At 38.2% G+C, this 25043-nt stretch overlaps 1 protein-coding gene across 1 annotated transcript in view; it reads left to right on the top strand.

The window, feature by feature from the left end:
• The window catches only part of PTPRU (protein tyrosine phosphatase receptor type U), a 4710560-nt gene that overhangs the window by 4452273 nt on the left and 233244 nt on the right, over positions 1-25043 (top strand). The window contains exon 31 of the mRNA XM_044089740.1: positions 23429-23564. Within this exon, the coding sequence (XP_043945675.1) occupies positions 23429-23564 (136 nt within the window). The remainder of the gene's footprint in view (positions 1-23428; positions 23565-25043) is intronic.

Below are 25043 nucleotides of genomic sequence, written 5' to 3'. Positions count from 1 at the left end.
GAGAGGCAAGCCACCCTTAACCCAAATGTGGGGACAGAGATATCATTGTCTGGATCAAATCATGGCTGGCTTTGAGGAGATGGAGTTAAGAGATGTCATCATTTTGAGTCCTTTGAAAATAATGGAAATGAAAGTGTCTCGCATCAATTTGGATTTATGTATTTTTAAACTTTATATAAATAATCTAATGGTGTCTGACATTTTGTTGCATTCTGTGTCTGAAGATGACATAGAATGTGTTTACTTTCAGGATACTATGGACCTGCTTGATGTACATACAGTCTTGCATGATTTTTTTCTGAATATTGATTGATAACCTTATTGATGTGCATAAATTATTGGATGCACTTGCACCAACGTAAAAGCAAAATGGCAATTTAATTCATTAAATTGACGTTTTGCTTTTATGTTGGTGCAAGTGGTCTTTGAACTTTTTAAATTCATCTTCCTTAACCATTCCTTTGTTAGATCCTGATTGATATGAGGTTTTTCCAGAAGTTTTCTGTACTTGCAACTATATTCTTTCCTATTCCACATTTCCTGCCGTGTCATTTGAGCCTTCCCCTTATATTCTTTCTTTTGTTTTTTGGAACATTCAGTTGCTGTCTGACGTTTGTCTACTTATGGTTTGGTTTCCATTCCCACTTGACACTTATATGTTTCTGCTAAACTAAGTAGAGAAGTCATCTTAGACTTGCTGTCTTCATGTTTTAAAACTTTCACTGTGTTTGGACCTTCTGAGGTCAGTAGATATGTTTGCAGTCCTATGATTGAGATCTATACATGTAATCAATTTCAAGGAGGTCCATAAGTCCTTCAGAATGTATAGTCTTGGTTTACACTGATTTTTATTTATCATTTGGTAAGTGCAAAGCATTTTTTCTTGTTTTCCTGTCCAACTGGTCCAATATATTTTAGGTCTAGTCAATCACCCCAAAGCTGTAAGTTAGAACAGAAGATTGGTTTATAGCTTGGACTTTGTTCCAAGATGTCAGGACTGTTTTCAGACTGTTTTCTGATATTTTCTTGGTGCTACAACTTTCCTTATATCATCTGAGAAAGTTCTGACCACTTGCAGTTGTGCTTTCAGTTCCTCATCTGATGAAGTATACAGTTTTAAATCATCAAGAAAACGATAAGAAGTCTTTACACTTTGTTGTTTCCTGGGAGCAAACTGTAATTGTGGCCTAATCTGTTAAATAGTTTGATGATTTAAGGCCAAGACAAAAGAGAAGAGTGGCAGAGAGGCACCTTAGAATACCCCCCTTTGAATTTTTATCCCTAGAATAATAATTTGCCCTTTATCATGGATTAACTACGGAGTGGTTTGCCACTGTTTCATGGTCACTGTAATGTAACTGATCAATGCACAGTGTATCTTATACATCTGTAAGCATTCTTTTATCCATTAAAACAATAAAAAAGTGCCAGAAAACGTTGAAACTCGGTCCAAGCAGTTTATTCCACAAACTTTTAAAACCAATAAAAAGGCAAAGGCAAACGATAACTTGTATTAACGCTCTTACAACAACAGTTCAGTATGCGTTTTCGTCCTTGTGCATAGGACTTCATCAGACAAATCACATTAATTAATTACAAAGTTTAAATAGTGAATCAATCAATTTACTTGTTTAAATTGTCCATAGACCTTTCTTTGTTATTTCAAACCAACCTATCAGAATACATATACTCATAAATATTAATGCCCATCAGGGAGGTATGCATGATTGCTTCAGGTACATAAGTTATTTACTCTCATTTAAAAACTGTCATGATGTTCTTCTCTTAATATAAAATATATAAATATATATATAAATAAGTATTTAAATAAATAAATAATTAATTATACATACAATAATAAATATTTATTTAAAAACCTTTTAAAAAAACTTCTTTAAAAAAACTTCTTTAAAAAAACTTTGAACATTTTATTCTTTATATTTAATGCTTAGGGACTGGTGTATGCGAATGAATTGGTGCCCTCTAGTGTCCTTTATAATAATTACACTAGCGCTTATTAGCTCTTATTTTAAATAAAGGTGTTATGGTTAGGAAGTCATTCATTCCTGGTTTAGTGTTGGAATCTAAATAAACTTGCCACCATAATTCCCTACTTTCTAAAATTTCTTCCCATAACCCACCCCTAATATCTGGCAAAATTTGATCAAGAACAAAGAAATGAAACTTATATTCAGGACAAGTAGTGGTATGTTTATATAAAGCATTTGTATTCTTAGCTTTCAGAATGTCATAATTATGTTCATATATTCTTCTTTTTAAACATCGTTCCGTTTTACCTACGTAAAACGATTGACATTTCTGACAAATAGCAATATAAACAACCCCTTTACTTTCACAATTGTGATACTTCCTACTTTTAAGCCATTTCCTTCTACTTTCAACATAAATTGCTTCCTTATTAATAATATATGGACACTGTTGACATCTGCCACATCTATATGTCCCATTCTTACCTTTGTTTCCTTTTATTGTTGTTCCACTACTCCTTTCCAAAATCTTGCCTATATTTGGTGGGTTTTTGTACACCAATTTTGGTTCCATTTTAGTTATTTCTTCAATGTCAGTCAAAGAGCTAAATTTACCCCATTCCTTTTTAAAAATTTCTCTCAATTTGAAATTGGAGTTATTATATTCAACTACCAAACTTCTCATATAATTAAGTTGTTCAATTGTATTATTCCTACTAACATTAGTATGTATGTCCGTTTCCACCTTAGTATCATTAACACTTTCCAAAATTGGTCTGAACCTACCCAACCTACCCATCTCAACCTCCTTCCTTAACTTCTCAATAAAGTCTATAGGATATCCACGTTCTAAAAACACATTAGTTAAAATCTTACATTCTTCTTGAAAATCCATATCACTTGATGTCATCCTTGAGCCCCTTACAAACTGCCCTTTGACTATGTTTTTCTTACTATAAAGGGGATGAGCACTATCATAATGTAAGAATGAATTCACATATGTATCTTTTCTAAAAACCTTACTTTGAAATTTACCATCTTCTTTATATATTTCTATGTCTAAATATTTCAATAAATCCATATTTATAGTATATGTGAATTTCAAAAATGTAGTGGTTTGATTGATGTATTCCATAAATTCGAAGAATTTTTCTTTACCCTCTGTCCATAGAATAACTATGTCATCTAAAAATCTGTAGTATTTTGTCCAACATTCCTTAAATCTACAGTTGACAATAAATTGTTCCTCCCATTTGGCTAGAACAATATTTGCAAATGTGGGGGCACACACTGCCCCCATGGCTACACCCGTCTTCTGTTGGTGCTATTCACCATCAAACATAATAAAATTATATTTTAAGACGGTGTCCATAAGTGTCACACTTGCTATCTTGTCTTCCAACCTCAGATTTTCATCACTGAATACCATCTGCTCAAACATATCCATCCCCTCAGTGAAGGGAATACATCCAAACAAATCAATGACATCTATAGTTATGAATAATAAATCTTCTCTATACATATCTTGTTTTATTACACCTAAGAAGTCCCAGGAATCTTTCAAAATCAACTTATTATTGATCCAAATATGCTTGGTTTTAAAATCAACAAACTTTGCTAGTGGGCCAGTCTTGGACCCTGCAGCTGAAACTATGGGTCTAAGGGGGGGGGGGTTCATATTCTTATGAATTTTGGGTATCCCAAATATATTAGCTATTTTGGGTTTCTTGACTTCCAGATATCTGAAAGTTTTATCATCTATTACTTTCTCTATCACTAAATCTTGTCAAATTACATCTATTTTTTGATAGGCTATATTAATTTCATTTAGGGATACCACTCCATACTTGTGATCATCTCTCAGTATAGTATTCAACTTTCCTTCATATGAAATTTTATCCATAATGACAATTCCCCCACCCTTATCAGGTTTCATGATCCTCAGTGAGTTATTCCTACTTAAGTTATTTAAAACCTCTGTCTCATCCTTATTTAGATTATGGTGAACCCAACCTTTATTACAATTGTTTCTGACTGAAGCAACCACTAAATTCTCAAAATTCTTTAATTGGGGAATTAACGGAGGGTTAAAAATTGACTTTCTCTTTAAAACACCTTCTCCTATTCCTTCCCTTTTAAAACCTGCCCTAACAGCCATTATTTCCAAATTAATTTTCCTCATGAATAGCTTGACATCTAGGATGGTACGTGTGATGTCTCCTCTCCTGTTAGGAATATATTTCAATCCTTTGCTAAATAATGAAAAATGGTTAGGGTTCAGTGTCAGACTACTAAAATTATAGATAGTGAAATTATTGTAAGTATTTTTCACATCATCATGCACTATTATTTCCATATTTGGATCATTTTGATCAAGGGTGGGGGTATCTAAATATATCTCCCCCTCCCCCTTCTCCCCCCTCGATTCTGAAAATTTCCTTTATAGTTGAAATTACTTTCATTTGATGTTCCCCTTCCCCCTAATGGTGGAAATTCTACATCATAACTGTCTCCATACCATCTATTGTCCACCTCAGTCCCTTGTCTATTGTTGTAATAATGAACATTATTACTTTTATTATTCCATGTACCTTTAAAATTATTATTCTTATTCTTATTTCCCTGGTATGCTGGTTTTGGGTAATGAGTGTGGTTTTCATACTCATTTACATCTCTGTTTAATTTACCCACCTTACGCTGAATCACCTCATCACATTTCCTATCTATTTCTTTTCTCATTTGAAGATATTTATCTTTTTCTTCCTTAATACCATGAATTAAGTCAGTAGTGATGCAAGTGTCCAATAACTCAATTTCCCCTCCCAGCTCCTTTTGCTTGTTTTCATTTTCAATTATGATTAACTTCATGACCTCTAAACCACATTTGTTAAAAACATCAATTAAACATTTATGAAAATGAGAGCCAATCTGCACATTATTAGGGTATTTATATACCCTTAAACCTTTAGGGACTATCTCCCTTTGTAAACATTCCCTCAGATACGCATTTTCAATGCTAAGTATTCTGTGTTTGGTTAACAAATTATTCAATCTTTCAATTTTCATACCATAAGACTCACCATCATTAACTACTTCATTGTTATTTTTAAAAATATCAAACTAAATGTCTCGTTTGAGTCATTCAAAAGTTGGTTGTTTATTGTTGTTATTAGAAGCAACAGTACCTTGCAAACCAGAATTTGGCTTTGCGTTCCTTTTGGGTTTAGCACACTATTTAAACTTTGTAATTAATTAATGTGATTTGTCTGATGAAGTCCTATGCACAAGGACGAAAACGCATACTGAACTGTTGTTGTAAGAGCGTTAATACAAGTTATCGTTTGCCTTTGCCTTTTTATTGGTTTTAAAAGTTTGTGGAATAAACTGCTTGGACCGAGTTTCAACGTTTTCTGGCACTTTTTTATTGTTTTACTGGTCTTTGGAAGTGCTGGTGCCTTTACTATTCTTTTATCCATGAATGTGGGATGCTGTCAAATGTTTTTTTTCTAATCTATTCATACCATACTTAGTTTCTTCCCCTTACTACAATTCGCCATTATGACTTTATTTGACTACAAATGATCCTTTGTTCCATATGACTTTCTTTTATTACCCTTTTATTCAATTGACATGATTGAGATTTCTTTTACATGACAATAAACTCTATTGGCATCAATTCCAGTATATAGTTCATACATCATCAAAGGCAAGTTATTGGTATATAGTTTTTAGGATAGCTTGTAGGTTTACTTTTATGGACAAGTATTGTTTTTCCTTTAGTTAACCAAGGTAGTGTCTCTTCAGGATGCACATATAAATAGTTCTTAGTGTGAAATTTTTGTGTAAAGATGTTAATACTTTTTGCCAGAAGTTACTTACTGCATCTAGGTCTGGGGTTTTCCATTTAGGAGCGTTTCTTAATTTTATTTCAATTTCTCTGGCCATTACTTCATCCCAGTTCATATCATGATGATTTGAACTTCTTACTGTTTCTTTTATGTCTTCTCTCCATTCAACATCTTTGTTATGTTCCACAGGGTGTTCACAGGTATTTCAAACTTCCATGCAGAGCCAAGGATGAAGAACGTACCATTAAACCACTGCAAATTTGTACAGGCAATAATTCCAAAAGAATAAAGCAATAGTGGATAAAACATCACTGCAATTTTATTGGCAATCTAAATAAAACAATAAGTACTAAGAATTTTCATCCCTTTACAATCACAGGACTTCATCATAGTCTGTTGCTTTATTCTTTTCGAATTATTGCTGGTACAAATTTGTGGTGGTTTAGTAGTATGTACTACCTCCATGGCTCCACACAAAAGTTTGATACATCTGTTTCAGGTTTTAATTTCTTTTTCTTTTTTTTTTCCTTTTCCTTTTGCCTTGTTTCCCAGTTCTCTGTAAAACTTTTTGGGTCATTAATAAATTGCCTAACCTGAAGTAGTTTACATCATTTGATCTTCAACCTCTGAGTTTCGGATCCACATCAGATCCGAAACAGCTACATTTTCCAGCTATGGATCCGAGCTATAGACTCCCCCCCTTACCCATAATGCCTCATCTCTCCCTTCTCCCTTCAGATCTTTTTTGCCACCATACTGGTTACAAACGTGGTTTCTGAGCTCCAGTTAGTGAGTCATGTAAGTGAACTTTTCTCTGGGTTCTTTCTCACTGACTGTATCTATTTTCTTTCTGACTGCATCAGATATAAAAAAAAAAAAAAACTTTTCTCTTCTCTCCTTCTTTTCTATCAGAGACTGCGCACATGTATGTGTTTGTGTGTGTGTGTGTGTGTGTGTGTGTGTGTGTGTGTGTGTGTGTGTGTGTGTGTGTGTGCGCGTGTGTGTGTGTGCCTTTTGGGCCTGTGTGGGTATGGCTGAAGCCCCTAAGGCAGGATTTAGAAAATGCACAGAGTGTGGCCATAAGCTGCGCCCGGCAGATGGCCACACTCTGTGCATGGTTTGCCATGGTGCAGATCACCTCAAGTCCCCTCTCCTATTTGTGCTGGTTTCAACCCCAGAGCACTTAAGGACAGGCAGGACAAACTGATTTTGAAGGGATTACTCCCCTCTTGAGGGACTACTGTTGCTTCCTCCCCAGCAGGGATAGCAGTGGCTGCTGCTTTTACTTCCTCTTCCCTGGCCTCTGGGACTCAAACTCCTGCTAAGATGTCTAAGGAATTGGACACGGCCAAGAAGGACCACTCCCACAAGCGATCCCCTGACCACTTTTTGGAGGCAGTTCTGCCACCAAAAATCAGGCCAGCAACTAGGCCTGGGTCTTCTCAACTTCGCTTCCACAGGTTCTCCTTCGAGGAGACTCATAGCCAGTCCGCATTAAGGACTCCTTCCCACTGGCATCCTCCCACTCCATTTGAAGTTTAAGTGAAGTGGAGATGGACAAGATGATGCAGAGATTCAGCCGCACTCAGATCCAGATGGGAGTCTTGCTGGCACCCTCTCCCTCAAGAGGGGGCTCCTTGCAACCTTTTTTTCTGACCAATAACTCCTTCTCTGATTTGACCAATGGCTTTGGAATTCTTGAATCCGAGGACTCAGGGTCAATGGGTCGGCAATGATGGTACCATGTACCTCGACATCGGTGATTGCATTGAGCTTGTCAGATTCAACTGGAGCTGTAGCCTCAGGGTCGGATCTGACGGGGTGCTGTCTGCTCTGAGAAATTCAGAATGGAGCATTCCTTTTGGCATTTTGGCTCCTGGAGGTTTGGCTCTGACTCCCTTATCAGGTCAGAGGAGGACAGGCCCTGCCAGTATGTCCCAAGAGGTTCCTTTCCCCTCTGCATTTGATGTGGTGGTGAGGGTTCTCTCCATGTTGAGGCCTCTGACCATTTTGTCCTTAGACTCAGCCCAGACCCCCCCTGTTCCTGAGTGCGGGTCTGACTGTCTTGCCATCTCAGGGGCAACCCATGTCCGCGACGCCCCAGGAAATCTGGTGGAACTTCAAGAAGTTTGTGAGTCCTCCTCAGAGAGTCCCCGCAAGGAGGTACCCCACAAACATAAGTGTAAGAGGAGGCATTGGACTCTCCACCAGAGTCCCTCACAGAAGACATGGACTTGGATGAAGGGAAAGATTCCCCAAGGTCAACCCCTGAGGATATCTCCTTTGGAGACATCATGGACCTCCTTTGCCAGAGGGGGGGGTGGTAAGCCCCCAAACTGACCTCGGACGAGTCCGTGTTCCTGGAGGCATTTGGCTCAGGCCCATCTACCTCTTGGGTGTCCCCTCCTGCTGATCCACTCATGGATTTAATAACATCTAGGTCATGGAAGGAGCCTGACACCATACAGACCATCCCTAAGCACTCCAACAAAGTGCTGAGTCCCCCGTCAGACAGAACACATTGGAAAAAGGGATCCCCAGTAGATGTGATGATGGTGGCAGCTGCCACCAAAAAGGAGCTCGCTCAGAAAAGCTCCACAGTCCATCCTCCTAATCGAGAATCAAGAGTGATGGACTGTTTTGGGAAGCGAGTATATGCTTCAGCGACCTTCTTGGTGAGGGAGCTGAACTATATGACACATGTCATTAGACTCTAGAGAGACCTAGTGAAGGAGATCATAGAGTCTACCCCAGAGTCCATATTGGAGGAGCACAATAAGACCTTCTCCGCTCGAATGGCCACTCTAAAAGTGATTGCCAACACGTCCATGTGGCTGCTCTCTCATGCTATGGAGGGAGCCGCAAGGGTGCCAAGACAGGCGTTGCTATCAGGAGTCATGCCTGGCTCTGGTTGTGTCAATTTTCAGAGCCCTTCAAGGTGTCTTTCACCAATGCCTCTTATGATGGTTCTTCCCTCTTCAGTAGTCGTTGAAAGAGACTTCAGTCCACAGCGAGAAGGATGGGAATCGGGATCCACTTCTCCTCTCCTCAAAGATCCTTTTCCTGGAATCAGCAAGGAATGAAGAAGATTTGGTTCTGGAAGTCTCAGGTGTTTTGCCAGGACGCTCAGGATTCTCCATCCCCAGGAGGCAGAGGGGGTCAGAACAGATGCCACCTGAGAGGCAGAGGGGGTCCTAGGAATTTTGGGTCCCAGGAATCCTTTTTGGAGAGATGACGTCAGCAGCCTTGAGGGGTTGCCCGACTGCTCATCTCTGGAGGCAGTCGGGGGTTGCCTGTCGCTACACCCGAAGGCATGGGAATCATATCCAGACGATATTTCATTCCATTCAAGGAATATCCCTATCCGAACAAACTCCTCCCAGACATTCCACCCATGCAATGGGAGGAGGCAGCACTAGAAATAGGAAAGCTGCTGAACAAATGAGTCATCCAACCGGTCTACCCAGGCAGTCCGGATCCGGTGTTTACTCCAGGTTCTTTTTAGTGCCAAAGAAAATGGGGGACCTCAGACCCATCTTTGATCTGTCCACATTGAACCTGTCAGTAGCAAAGACAAAATTCCAGATGGTCATGCTCCAATCAATCCTGCCTTTTCTGGAGGCCACAAACTGGATGTGCTTGATCGATCTCCAGGATGCATATTACAACATCAAAATGGACAGACGCTACAGAAGCATACCTCTCAACCGTACCAAATTCCTCGGTAAATACCGGTTTGAGGGGAAAAGATTGGGGTGCCATGAATTCCTGAGTGGCCCCTTTAATTTTTGAATTTCCCGGGGGGGGGGGGGTTATTTATTTATTTATTTATTTTTTTGATAGATTTGTTCCTGACGTCATTACGTGCAGGGCATGCGATGACGTCAGCATACAGAGACCCTTGCAGAATTCCATAATTTAATTTAACTTGCTGCAGCAGAGTCAGACTGTGGACCGGTCTGGTTTGCATATTTATTGAGGCAGTTAAGGCACTGCATGTGCAAAAGAAACAGCAGTCTGTGCTCTTCTTTAAGTTTTTTAAGTTATGGCAGGTTCTTTTTAAGCTTGAGCTTATGATTGTTATTTGTTAAGCCAGCAGGGAACGGCTCCCTATGTTATGTGCAATTGCGTTTGAATGAGACATAGTGGAATGTTGAGCTTCTGTATTGTTATTTGTTAAGCCAGCAGGCTCCCTATTTGAACGAATGAACGGCTGCATTAATATATGAAGTTACGTCAGTCTTCTGGTGTGCATTTATGCATTAGTTTATGAAGTTATGGCTGAGCTTCTGTATTGTTATTTGATAAGCCAACAGGTTACATATTTGCAGTTACGGCAGGCTTCTGTATGTGTTAATTATCCATTAGCTTCTCGTGTGTTCAGTGCATTACTTTATGAAGTTACGGCAAGCTTCAGTGCAAAGTTTATGAAGTTACAGCAGGCAGACTTCTTATGTGCGTAACTACCTTGGAACAAGGCATAGTGGAACAGCTGAGCTTCTGCATTGTTATTTAAGTCAGCAGACTCCCTATTTGAATGAACAAACAGCTGCATTAATTTATGAAGTTACGGCAGGCTCCTGGTGTGCGTTTATGCATTAGTTTATGAAGTTATGGCTAAGCTTCTGTATTGTTATTTATTAAGCCAGCAGGTTCCCTATTTGCAGTTATGGCTGGCTTCTGGTGTGTTCAGTGCATTACTTTATGAAGTTACTACAGGCAGGCTTCGAAGTAGAGAATAAACATAAAGCAGAAATACAGTTTTTACGTCATATGCCTAACAGGGTGCTTTGCTCTGTAGTCTTTGTTGGCCTTTTTAATATAATGTAGTATGTATATGTTTTTGTATTTCGAAAACTAAATATTGCTGATGCTGCAGCTGTTGCAGTTAATTAAACAGTGTAATATGACCAAAGAAATCACTACTTGCTCGCCCATTTGTGAGCTGATCACTTCTTTGACAAATGTTTGTCTAGACTTAATGAACTCACCTTTTACCATTGGACCGTACTCCGTATCATCATTACTCCTCCGTCAGCCATCTCCCACACAAAAATAAATAAAATATTTTCTTTTTCAAGGTTAGATAAGATGGGCAAAGCCATAGGGGATGACTTCTGGACGTCCTTAAAGAGGTATGGCAAACCATCCACTGATTTAGGCAGGAGGATGAGAGTCAGACTTTAGCCCAAACAGTAGTCAGGATTGCAAGACTGGAAAAACACTGACCTAAACTCAAGATACTGTTGATAGGTTGAAGGAGCACTTTGAGTAACTCCAGAGGTAGTGCCAAAAGCAAAGTAAATAGTGGAAATTAAGCTTTTTGGTTGATGAAATTATTGTGGCAAATGAACAGTTCTAGTTCTACTGTGGCAAGAGCATAGGAGAATTTATGTGTATAACTGCCTTTGAACAAGGCATAGTGGAACAGCTGAGCTTCTGTATTATTTGTTAAGCCAGCAGGCTCCCTATTTGAAAGAATGAATGGCTGTATTAATTTATGAAGTTACAGCAGACTTTGTGTATGTGATTCAAGGAGTTAAGAACATATGGAATGTTTGTCTCATACTTTTGGTCTGTTCCTCTTAAAATTTCTGGTTTTCTGGCAAATCAGTGAGAACTGAATTCACTAAATAATGAAAGCCATTTAAGTTTGTCTTCCTATCTTTTAGGAAATGTGTGGTAAGAACCATTTTATTCTAGCAACCATACCTCTCAACTGTCCCTGAGTTTCAGAGATGTCCCTGATTTTGACTCAATTTTTAGCTTTGCCCTCTTAATCCCTCCTAAAAGCAGTGACTTTTGGAGTAAAAGTGATGACTCACACTTAAATTATGACAATAATTAGAGATATAAACTTTTTTACTTCAAAAAATGCATATTAACTCAGATTATCGTAATCTGTCAATGCCTCAAGTTAATAGTACGAATATTTTAAGTGTCCCTGGTTGTCTCTGATTATTTCTCAGTTTGTCCCTGATTCTGTTGAAATTTGTCCCTGATTGGTTAAGATCTATGCTGGCAACTCTTCTAAGATTATACAAGCAATGTTTAAAATGTGTCCCTGGCTTTGAGCCTTTTATCCCCCCACCCCCAATAAATTTTGGATTTTTCATGATTTCTTGTGCTGAATAGTTGGATTAATGATACTGTACTGTGTAGTAGTTTGGAAGGGGATGGATGAGGCTATCCTAAGAATGTCCTCTTTGACGAAGATACCTTGTAACTATGAACATGTTATCGGTTTGCCATCCATTCCTTATTGCAATATTACTAGGTTATCATTGTTTTTAAATGTAATATAGGCAATTTATTCCTCAAGGGAAGCAGGCACTTTATTTGTAGATGAAGCCATGAAATATAAAGGTGTTTGCTAGGAGCAAGCAACCTCTTCATTAGTTACAGATCTCTTTAATGTGGAATTATTTAGATGACTTTTACTTCTGCAGAGAATGTGCATATTTACTGATACTGGTGGATTGTATAAATTTGAGTAGACTTTTAAGATGGAAGTGTTCTGAACTGGGCAGTTTTGTCATTTTATTCCATTGCTTACTGGAAAATAATGTTCAAACAATAAATTTAAAAAATGCTTTAAGTCCAACAACTGTGCTGTTTTATACAAGGAATGTAAGTTAATAAAGTCAGGAAGGTGTAGCAAAGAAAACATGTATGTTTCTTATTTTGTGTGCAAGGGGTCTATGATTTGAAAACAGCCCAAAGGTAATCTTTATCCAGCACTGGCCAGATGCATTTTCTTTGGGTGTGGTGTGGGTTTCAAGGCTGTTTCAATTAATGTGAGTTTCAAGGGCAGAGATGTTTTAATGCTAAGTCTATTTTCATTGTGAGACAGTATTGCTTTGTTTAGCAAATGTATATTAGTGTTTGTGCATTGTGCTATAAAATGTAAAAATCCAAATAATCATTGTAGAAGTAAAGCAGTATGCACACATTATTGTTTATGGTAAATGGGGCGAAATAGCCAGGTGGCTCTGAACTGGTAGTGATTGGCTCCCAGCCAGAAGTGAAGAAACCTTCGGGAGCTACCTCTCAACCTGGAAACATCAAAAATCTGGACAAGGCCCATGAAAAATAGGTACAAATCTGTACACTGTTTAACATAAAATGTGCATACATAATTGAGTAACCCTGCCCACTCCAATGGAATTGTGGGATACCAACTTTCAAATGCAAACTGAAGAACATACAACCAAAACATGGCATCAGAGTCCCCCTGCAGCCATTCCAAGTTGAGAGGTATGAGGTTGAAGGTTCCTTCACTTCTGGCTGGGAGCCAATCACTACCAGTTCAGAGCCCTCCCCTTTGGTCTCACCACAGCCCCCAGGGTGTTTACCAAAGTGATGGCAGTTGTAGCAGCTCACTTGAGGCTCCAGGGTATTCAGGTCTTCCCGTACCTAGATGATTGGCTCTTTGCTGTGCCCTCAGAGCATCTACTATGTCAGGCCAGGGATTATCTCTTCCAGTTAGCAAACAATCTAGGGATTACCATCAACCTGAACAAATCTTCTCTAGAGCCGGTTCAGATTCTGGACTTTATTGGGGCACGTTCGGACACTCTTCAAATGAAAGTTTTTCTCATCCCAGGCAGGATATGCAGTTTAAAAATGCATGTCTTACAAATTCTTCATGCCCAAGTTTCCACAGCCACAGCAGTGCTCAGGGCATTAGGTTCCATGGCAGCCACAATCAATCTGCTGCTGTTGGCTCGCCTGCATATGAGAGTTCTTCAGTGGACACTTCCAGTCCAGTGGTCCCTGTTAGACCTTCCTCTCACCTTTCCAGTGAGAATCTTGAGGGCATGCAGGGACTCCCTTTAGAGGTGGATTCAATCTCTGGATATCCTCAAAGGATGTTCCTTTCACCCTGTTTTCCCCAACACCACTGTGACCATGGATGCATCCCAGCTGGGGGGGGGGCACTGCTTGGGAAGGATGGTCCAAGGCATGTGGTCCCTTTCTGAGACCTAGTTTCATATCAACGTTCTAGAGATGAGGGCAGTTCTTTTGGCATTGCAGGCACTTCATCATGCCCATCTTTCTCTAGGGATGATTGCCATTCAGGCAGACAACATGTCAGTAGTCTGGTACATCAATAAACAAGGGGGAATCAGATCTTACTCTCTCTGTTGAGAAGCCATGAGAGTGTGGAGATGGATGATCTCCACCAGCCGCCTTCTAGTAGCAACACACATTCCAGGGCGGTCCAACATTTTAGCGGACAGGCTCAGCAGATCGATTCTGATGCCTTATGAGTGGTCTCTGAATCCTTCAGTAGCAGAACAGATCTTTTGAAAGTAGGGACAGCCTTGCTGTGATCTCTTTGCATCTCCTTCCAACACAAAATGTAGTGAGTTTTTTGCTCTGACCCCCCCCCCCGGAGGGGGAAACCCCCAGAGACACACCGGTTCATGCTTGGCCTCCCGGTCGCCTCTATGTTTATCCCCCACTCCCGCTAATGTCCAAGTTTCTTCAGAAAGCTCAAAGGCTAGGGACCATAGTTTTCCTCATTGCCCCATTCTGGCCTCGTCAGGTTTGGTTATCTCTCACTACGGTCTCATCTAGTTCCTCCATGGACATTGGATCCAGTCCCGGATCTTCTTCATCCCTCAGGGATCCCTCCCCCTGATCTGGACAGTATGATTATCAGGACTCACAGATTGTCATCCTCCATAAAGTCCATTTGGGTGGCAGCTCACAAATCCTCCACCAGAAAGGTGTATCATAGCAAATAGAGAAATTTTTCCATATGGGCTAATCAGTGAGCTTTGGACCCTTTCACGGCTTCCCTTTCAGCAGTCTTAGAGTTTTTGGCCAGCATCTTCCATTAAGGTGCAGCTGGCAGCTATCTCTAATTTCCATGTGGGAGTGAATATGTCTTCCCTGGCTTCTTCCAAACTGTGTAAAACATTACTTAAAGGGACCTTTCTACTTAGACCGCCAGTTAAGGACTCTACTCCTCCATGGGATCTTACCTTAGTGTTACATACATTGGTTTCTGCACCCTTCAAACCAGCAGCATCGGTTGATCTTCAGTTTTTGACATTGAAAACCGTATTCTTGGTAGCCATTACCTCAACCAGAAGAGTGATGGAGCTTCAAGCTCTTTCTATCAAGGTGCCTTACATAATCTTTCACAAGGATAGAGTGCTGTTGCGTACTAACCCATCCTTTCTTCCTGAGGTGGCTTCAGATGCCAATATTAATCAAACAATAAATTTAGCAGTTTTCTTCCTCAGCTTCCAAAACAAAGGGGAATGCAAGTTGCATCTGTTTCATTTTCATAGGCAACTAAGATTTTACTTACATAGGACGAAGTCCTTCCGCAAATCTGATCAGTTATTTGTGTCTTATGTTAGACCCTTTTTAGGCAAGCCAATTTCCAAGCTAACAATTGCTCGATGGGTTTCCTTGTGCAGTGCTTGAGCCTACGAGGTGAAAGGTAGGTCCTTGCCGGGACAGGTGAAGGCCCACTCCAACCGATCTATGGCTACGTCAGCTGCCTCCTGGTCTAGGGTGTCTCTCGATGATATCTGCTCGGCAGCTACTTGGTCCTCCTCTCATACCTTCATTTTTCATTACAAGTTGGATATTGTGTCTTGGAATTGAGTATCCTTTGGTTCTGCGGTGCTCCAGAATATCCTTCCATGAGGGCCACCCAGGAGTTTATGGTAGCTGGGGACTCTGTCCCACAGGTTGAAGATCAAATGAAGTAAACTTTTAAAGATAAAGAAGTTATGTACTCACCATAATGTTCCATCTGAATAGTTGTACTTCATTTGTCTTCAACCTTCCCCCCCTCCTTCCCCCTGACCTTATCATGGATGCAGGTTGTGTTTTCAACCTTGTATAAAGTGTTTGGCCCTTGACTCTGTCCAAGTCAAGGAGTGTACTGGAGATCCTTGTTATGATAAGGTGGTGTTGGGTTGGGTAGATGATAACTTTTAGGCAGCAAACTTGATCTGAAGGGAGAAGGGAGACAGGGGGCATTATGGGTATGGGGAGGAATCTGGCGCTCAGATCCATAGCTGGAAAATGCGGCCATGTCGGATCCAATGTGGATCCGAAACCCACAGGTTAAAGAAAAATGAAGTACAACTACATAGATAGAATATTATGGTGAGTACATAACTTCTTGTTTTGTACTTTTCCTTTATATTTATCTGCATATCTTCTAAGTTTTTCTACCTGTGCTGATATGTTTAGTTTATTATTTGCAATAGTGTATAATAGATCCTGGTCTGTTCTGGTACAGTGCTTTGCTTTTATCATGTCTATCTTTCTAAGTATTTTTGCTGATCCCTTCCCTCTTCTGTATTGTTCTAACAGTGACACGTTTTGTCTTGATTGCTTCATAGTTTTCTCTATTCGATACTTCAGTGATGGCATTTGATTTCTTCCCCTTATTGCCCTTTGTTTTTGTGGTCACACTTTAGCTGTTATTAATTTAGCTGCTCAGTGATATATCCTATTTACTTATGTTATGTCACATGAATTTCTGTGAATAGTCTTAACTAGTGTACTCATTTGTTTTATCAAACTTCTGACATGTGGGGTGTTTTTGACTTTCTGTAGTCTGTTTCTTTCATTGATCTTAATATGTCTATCCATTTCTATTAAATCAGGCAACTCTTCCTCTAGATCATTTTCTTCTAAGGGCACATTCTTTGTTCTCCGTTTCCAGCAGGCATTCTACAGAAAGTTCTAGAAAATCTTCCTGTGGCATATTCTCTTCAGCTTCATCCTGTGTCATCTGTTGCTCTTTCATTTGAGAAATCACTGGCGTATCACACCACAGCATTGACTGCATCAGAGTTGCTGTGTTTCCTGCTCCTTCTTTTGCTGTGCAACTCCAACTGAACTTTTGTACTGGTTTCCTACTCAAGGCTCCAAAGTATCTTCATATGGCAACTGATCAGATGCATCCCATTCCACTAGTTTCTCATTAAGTCGGGGTCTCATTGTTCTATTATGCTGTGATGTTACCAGATTTGGATTTTCTACATTAAATCCTTCATTTTGTAGGTATCCCGTAACTTGACCTTATATTTGTTTAACTTCTGCTTCACTAATCTTCTGTTCAACGTTCCCCCTTTGTTTTCTTACTTTTTTGTATTGTAAAATTTTCCATATCTAGATGTTTTTGCTTGTATTTCTCATTAAATATCTTTAGTGCTCTTTGTGTATTTATTAGCTTTGCTTTCTCCTTTGCATAAATATTGCACCATATTAGAACCCTTTTTCATTCCCATTTCCATATTTCTCCTTCAGATGTCTCCCGCTCCTCATCTTTCTCCTTATTTTGGAGACTCATTTTTCCATCATGCTGTGACATAATCCGTGTTAGACTTTCTATACCAAATCCTTCTTCACTTTCCAGGTATCCTATAACTTCATCTTCTATTTGTTTAACTTCTGCTTTACTAATCTTCTGTTCTATGTTCCCCCTTTGTGCTCTGATTTTTTTGTATTGTGAAATTTTTCATATCTTAGTGCCTTTGTCTATATTTCTTTTCAATATCTTTGGAACTGTTTTTTATTGATTAATTTAACTGTTTTCTTTGCATAAATATTGCACCATATCAGATCTCTATTTCTTCCCCATGTCTGTGTTTGTTTTTTATACCTTTCAAAAATCTTTAAATTTTGTTCTTTATATTTTTAAACTTCCTTAGTCACTTGTTTTTCCAAACAGGCCAAGGTTTCTTGGTCTATATAATGTTTTCATGAATCTATTAAATTAATGAACACAAATTTGCATTTGAAGCTTTTGACAGTTTTTCTTGTATAAATATTTTTCTTTCCTCTAATGTCTTTCTTAATCTTTTTGTATATCTTCTGTCTGGAAATTGAGCATATCCTGCATAATAGTAACAATATGCAATGCCTTTCTTTTCCTCAATAGTCCCGTCTATCATTTTTATGGCTGTTTTTTGGCCTGTCAGTTTTTGTGTTTTTTTGCAGACTACTACTTCCTTCTACAAAATGAGGGCCATCCTATGGAGAGACAGGTTACAAAAGCAACATTTAAAGCAGGAAACCTGCAGCACCAAGAACACATCTGTTTGGGACAGGAATGTGATATAAAAGAACTTGAGCAAGAGGGAGTGTATAAATATTTGGGAACTGATGAAGGATCAACAATAAAACATGATCAGATGTGAATAAAACTCAATAAGGAATATTTCAGAAGACTCAAATTAATACTAAAAACAGCACTGACATCTTGAAACAAAGTCCAAGCTATAAACCAATTTACTCTTCCTGTCCTATCTTACAGTTTTGGAGTGATTCATTGGCCATAAAAGGTGTTGGATAGTTTGTACAGGAAAATAAGAAAGATGATTCATGCTCATCAAATGATTTATGAAAATCATCTCCTACTAAGACTATATATTCCTCATTCTGAAGGAGGTATGTGCCTCATTGAAATTGACAACATGTTTAGATCTGCAAAAGTGGGACTGCATACATATTTGCTGACGTCACAACATCCAAATGTAGTGAAAGTTTTGAAACATGAGGAGAATAAGTCTAAGATGACTTCTCTACTTAGTTTAGCAGAGGCATATCGGTGTCAAGTAGAAATGCAAATCAAATCAGAAGTAGACAAAAATCAGGCAGCAACTGAATGTGTCAAAAAAACAAAAGAAAGAATGTATGGTGAAGGAGCAGATAAAAGGCAAGATATGTGGAAAATGCATGAATATAGTTGAAAGAATAGAAAACTCTTGGAACAACCTCATGTTGATCAGGATCGGATGCAGACATTGTTAAGGACAGGTGAATTTAAAACAAAAGATGAAAGGTTAATATTGGCTTCCCAAGACAGTGGACTACATGCATGTTGGTTTACAAAGTCCATTGAACATGTCGGAGAAACAGACAAATCTAGGTTTTGTAAAACAGAATTGGAAACAGTTGCACATCTTGTTGCTGGTTGTGATATACTGATGGCAGAAGGACTGTATACTGAAAGGCATAATAATGTGACAAGACTGTTGCATTGCGAATTGTGCAAACATTATAATACTGAAGTAGCTGAAAAGCAATGTAAACATGAGCCACAAAGCATCGTAGAAAATGATGGAATTAGTTCAATATTTAGCTGCAAAAAAAAAAAAAACAGATATAGTAGTCCATGAAAAGAAGATAAAAGTAACATTGATTATTTAAATTGCTACAACCAGTGACTACAGAGTCTTACGTATAGAGAGACAGAAAGTTATAAAATACCAGGAATTGTGGGCAGAAATGAGGGCAATGTGGAAGAAAGATACCCAGACAGTTCCAGTACTAGTAGGAGCAACTGATCTTATAAAAAAGAATTTACAGTTGTGCTTAGATATGTTACTGATACATTTAACTTCATACAAATTACAGAAGGAGTCATTATTGAACACATTGGGGGTGCTGAGAAGAGTACTTCTGGCTGACATCAAAGATTGAACAATACTAACTTCCTGAACTTTAATTGTACTTTGACTTAGGAATGGGGTCCATTCCAGTCATGGTATTAGAAACCCAAAACATTTGAAGAAATGTAAAAGAGAGACATAGATGGGGATTAAGATCCCTTGAACAAGTATAGCATATCTCTGGGTACACTAGAGCCACAAGCAATAATGATGTAATTTGGGTATCACACTTTAGTAGCAGTCCTCAGCACTGTGGTGTAAATGGATGAAGCTTTGACTGTGACCAAGATATCATGAGTTCATTTAGCAGCTTGATGAAAAGAGAGGCCAGGGAAGGAAGGGAGGGAGGGAGGGAGAGAAGGAGCAATCAGCTCTCCCAACCTGGTCAAAGAGAGAGAGAGAGAGAGAGAGAGAGAGAGCTAGAGACATAGAGAGAGAGAGGGAGGGAGAGAGGCAGAGAGGAGAGTAGTCTGGCCTACTGCTCTACCAAAACCCAATACAGAGACAGGTGTATGGCATCCAATATATGGGCTGGGAACATGCACCTGGCTCTGTGTTATGTCACTTGACTGCCTTCAGAGGACATGTGTGGGAGCTGCTCCTAGATCTGTGGGTGTGAATGACAGCCACCAAGAGAGAGAAAGGCAATGGCGAAGCTTAGATGATAGTTCCCATTGCTCAACTCTCCATCAGTGGGGAATGAGGGGCCAGTGGGTTCTCATCCCACTGAGAACAATTGAAAAAGTGATTGTGGTATGGCTGTAAGCTGTAAAGCAGTGGAGAGGAAAAAAATATCATTAGCAGTGGTTGGATCCATCATTACTCAACCCAATAAGATATGTTCTAAAACAAAAACTAGATTTTCTGGCAGAGGATCTATGTGAGGAAAGAGAGCACTGGAAATAGCTGATAGATGAAAAAGTCAGAGACCTAATGACATCCATGGGAAAAAGAGAGATCAAGATTAATAAAAACATGATAAATAAATCTGTGATGTTCAGGTGTAAGACAATGCTCATGAAACTGAAATCTAGCAGTAACACTTCTGTGAAAGAAGCTAGAAAAGTATACTTATTAAAATCAATTTTTTTGTTTAGATAGGTGTTCCTTTGCAAAAGTTCTTCATTGCTATGTTCATGCCAAGAATTTTACAATTCCATGTTTTGAGTTTTGAGAGATTGACATACTATGTAAATGAGGGCACACGAACAGCCAAACTGATTACTTATGGGTATTTTATTTATTTATTTATTTTTTCATAAGCAGTTGGGTAGCAGACTGTTTATATTTGATGAGCTCATTGATTGCAGTGACCAAGTAATTCAGCTGTAATTAGTGGTTGAAAAGCTCAATGCCGGATATATATATATATATATATATATATATATATATATATATATATATATATATATATATATTGTCAGCAATCAAAAAGTATGTTCCACCCCTGGGAAAGAAAAAGCTCAGAGAAGAATCCTAACAGTTTTTGAAATTTTACAGCAAACAGTTCTTCGGGAGGTATAGCAGGAACATCCTTTCTTAAAGTTACACATATATTGTCTACAGGCAACAGAACAGAGTGGAAGTATTGTAGAAATAAGTGTCAAGTTTTCAAAGGAAAATTCTGCATATCTGTATAATATAACTTTTCACAGGCACTTCACTAATCTCTGCAGCTTACCAATCTTTAAGCAAGCAAGAAAGTTTTCATTTTCCTCTTATAAGATAAAAAAATGTGCTTCTTTTTGTTTTTCATTTTGGTTTAAAGTTCCTTGTTTAAATTATGTTCTCTCTCTGATGAAAGACATTTGTGACCAAAAGAGTAACAGTAGCATTAATTTTACCTGCCCTACAGGAATTTGTGTGTGTGTGTGTGTGTGTGTGTGTGTGTGTGTGTGTGTGTGTGTGTGTGTGTGTGTGTGTGTGTGTGTGAGTGTAGTGTACGTGTGCATGCACACAAGCCACCAAGAGGCTGGTGCAAGCGTTCACTTGTTTATATGTGTGTGTTTATATGCTCGTTTGCATGAGTGCTCTGAGGCCCAGGCAAAACAATATATCAGAGTTTGCTTACCCTAGTACTCACTACAAGCATCAACTCCTCTGACCCTACTGCATTACATTACATTAGTGCTGTCAAATGTATGTCCTATTTTAAGCAAGAGCTTGACTGTTTCCTTTTTGTATGTACTGTTTGTTTTGTGTGTTTGGTTGGATGTATCGCTGTTAATATCTGAAAATTCAAATAAAGAGATTTTGAAAAAAAAAAAAAAAAACAGCTTGACTGCTTTTAACAGGTGAAGTACAAGGCAAATGATGAAGTCAGTAAGAATAGTGCATACAAATTAAAATTATAATATACTGATCTTCAAGACCATTGTTTAGCATATTCTCATTGCTGGTTAGTGTGTTAGATGGCTCGAGTGCAGATGTTACCCTACAGTTGTTATAGTACTACCGGTGCGAAGTGTCAAAATCTTTCCTATGTTGTGACAATGCAGCAGCTTTCCCCGAGTGAAATATAAGTTCTCAAACCTTGTAACAAATCCACACTATCCCCTTTAGGATATGAGATTCTTTCTGTGGTGAAAATGACAAATCATGCAAGACAAAAACATTGAAGAACTGAGGAACTCATTTTGTATGCATGTGTAATTGGCTGGGAATGTGAAATATGACATAATAACATGCCTGGGATCCCTGAATCAGATGTTGTAGGCTGTTAAGGTGGTGTCATATGTGATTTGAACATTACAGCTCTAAGTACTTTAAAAGTTTTCAAAAAAAAAGTGTAAATTGTATTTTCTCAGGATGAATGTAGAATACTTAGAAAATGCACAAGATTTATTTCAAGAACATGTGAAGCCTTGGCAACAGACCATATGTACTAACCCTGGATCATGCATACTATGCTTAAATTTCCCAGACTGGCTATGTATTTTTTGCTTTTTTATATCATTATTTATTTATCTAGATAGATAGTTAGTTAGATAGTTAATAATTTTTTTGTTGTTATCGAGGTAAGCATACAGAGAGCAGCTGTCTCATCTTAGATGTGACACTGTAGCAAAATTTGCTAAGTGATTTGTTCAGAGGTGCACATGATGCAAACAGATACTAATGAAATCAAACCCACTACTACAGGATAAAGCTTTTCAACAGCTCTTAGACTTACCAAACCCTAAGCTAAACTGACACTCATTTTACACAAAATATTATGAAAATAGTTAAGCTCTAAAAAATATCATCATCTTTGGCAATACTTGAGACATTGGGAGTATTCAAAACCAGTCACTTAAAGTGCATTGTGGGGCTAATCTAAATATTACAAACATATGCATTTATAACACTTCACACTACAGGTCACCTGTAAGGGAAACATTTTTTTTCCATTTATTTTGTTTTATACTAGCTGCATTAATCTGATTGTGCATCTAAAATGCATCAATATGCATGTGGTCATGTATTTACGTTCACTAACATAAGGACAGAGTACCCAGCTAATCTATCTTCCATCTGAGCTCACCATAGTGAGCATGGAATAAAAGAACCATATTGAGAGCATGGCATTAGGCATCAGCAAGCCAGCATATCCCTTCAAAGAAGAAAGAGTGCACATCCTTTGCATTGCACCCATGTGACAGTGTTATTGCAGGTTATATAGCCTAGGCCGATTGCCGCAGGATGTCTAAGAGGATGATACATATGGACAGTTGCATTTGGAATATCCATGTTGTTCCTTTCCATGTTCACAGTTTCAAACCTAAGGGATAGTATAAGCAGAAGTACTTCCAGCTTCTGCTTGACACCACTGAAGACCTCCACATCATACCACAACTTAAAGTCAACAGAGGTATTCCTTAGCTGTATATAGTGTGATAGGGGCTATTAGGTAAAAGTAGTAGTGGAGTAAGTAATTGATGAAGGAGGAACTCAGTCAAGGTCTTGGGAGGGAAAAAAAAGGATAAACAGGTTCAAAACCATTTACTGAACATAATTTATAATTACTTTAGTATCAGAATGATTCTATATAAAACAGTAAGTCAGTACTTTACATTTATGGTACCATCACACCATAACCACAGCAACTGCTGTTCAGAAAGGAAACTCTCATGTTTTATGTGCTCTCTTTGTAACTGACACTTGTTTCTGCTGGCAGGAATGGTGGAGGTCGTAGTGGTACATACTGTGCCTGTACAATGGTGCTTGAGATGATGAAGTGTCAGACTGTGGTGGATGTTTTCTATGCTGTAAAAACTCTTCGCAACTACAAGCCAAATATGGTAGAGACAATGGTAAGTGCAATAAAAATATCAGTTCTTAGCATTTTTTTTTAGATCCTAATGTCTCTTCTGAGAAAGCATTTCATATCCACAATATCTGTCATTAATTTTCATAGCCTTCCTATAATTCTATACCATTCTAGCAATAATTTCTATGAGATAAGTACTGAGTCCTGTTTTGTATGTCGTAACTTCTCATATGGTAACATGAACATAAAGGTTTTAGAATGCAGTGACCACTAAAACCACAGAACAGCCCCATTAGGGGCATAGTGAATTTTAATATGTCCAACTAGCATACTTCTTTTCTTTCCTTTAATTGTATTTTAAAATGATTAGTTTATAATTAATTAGTATTAACAGCTTTACAAAATTACTTGAAGTTATATGACCACAGAGGTTCAGTGATTTGTTACTTCGCTGTCTAGCTTCTCAGATGTACTGTACTCAGGACAACCCCCATATGTTTGTTCTTATATAAATGGCGTACTATAAATAATTACACATGTTCATTATTTCACAGTTTTATCTGCAATAAATGGAGAAATGCATATGGGGAACTACAATTGTATCATAAACATTATAGAAATGTATAACATATTACTTAATAGCACTGACTGACTGCTATAAAACAGTATTCTAGCCATTTAACAAATATCAGTAATAGATGAATGATTACTTGTTTCTATTGCAACCTGCTCTGAAATCAGATTCTTTTTCCAGGTCACATAATTTATGATCAGCTACTGCCACAATTATTTAAAATGCATGCTTTCCTTAGAACTGTGGTTATAATAAGATAGTTATATACCCCTTCTAATTATTAAATAATCTTTTGAACCTGCATTTATTTTCAATTAAGTATATACATTGCATTGTGATATTGAAAAATACATTTACATTACTGACCTGACTCAGGAGAAATAAAAATAAGAAAATCAGAGCTTCTGAATTTCCATCACATTTGGCTACACCCAACACAATAGCACCTGATAAAATAGAACACTAAAAGAATTAACCTTGTCACATCATATAAGCAAGAATATTTTAGCCAGGTTTTAGAAATCCACCACAATAAACAAGTGGTAATGGATAACTCAAGAAGGTTTGTTTTCCTTATTCACAATGTCAAGCTATACTCTGGAATTGTGACTTCACAGAAGACCAACAGGTAGACTGTAATTATCATTTGAAGTTATAACTCACTTGTCAAAGATGAATTGCAACTACTGGCCTCTGCTAACAAGTAATGACTTGAGACCATGTGTCAGGCTATAGTTATTGGCTGCCAGAATCACTTAATTACTTGAGGCCCTGTGACAAATTCAAATTTAATGGATTTGATAGCATTCTTAAAATGCTTATGTTATATTGCCAGATGTAACTCCTGTCCATCATATAGTCATGTTCACTCTGCTGAAATGAACAATCTACAAGTAGTTATAATATAAATAGCTCACTGCACATAACCTCATTCTAATATGCATCAGA

Source organism: Protopterus annectens, chromosome 1.part1 (assembly GCF_019279795.1).
Source record: "Protopterus annectens isolate FY-2018-M chromosome 1.part1, PAN1.0, whole genome shotgun sequence".
Lineage (NCBI taxonomy): Eukaryota > Metazoa > Chordata > Ceratodontiformes > Protopteridae > Protopterus > Protopterus annectens.
Note: the sequence above shows the minus strand (reverse complement) of the source record. Positions and strands in the feature narration are given on the sequence as shown.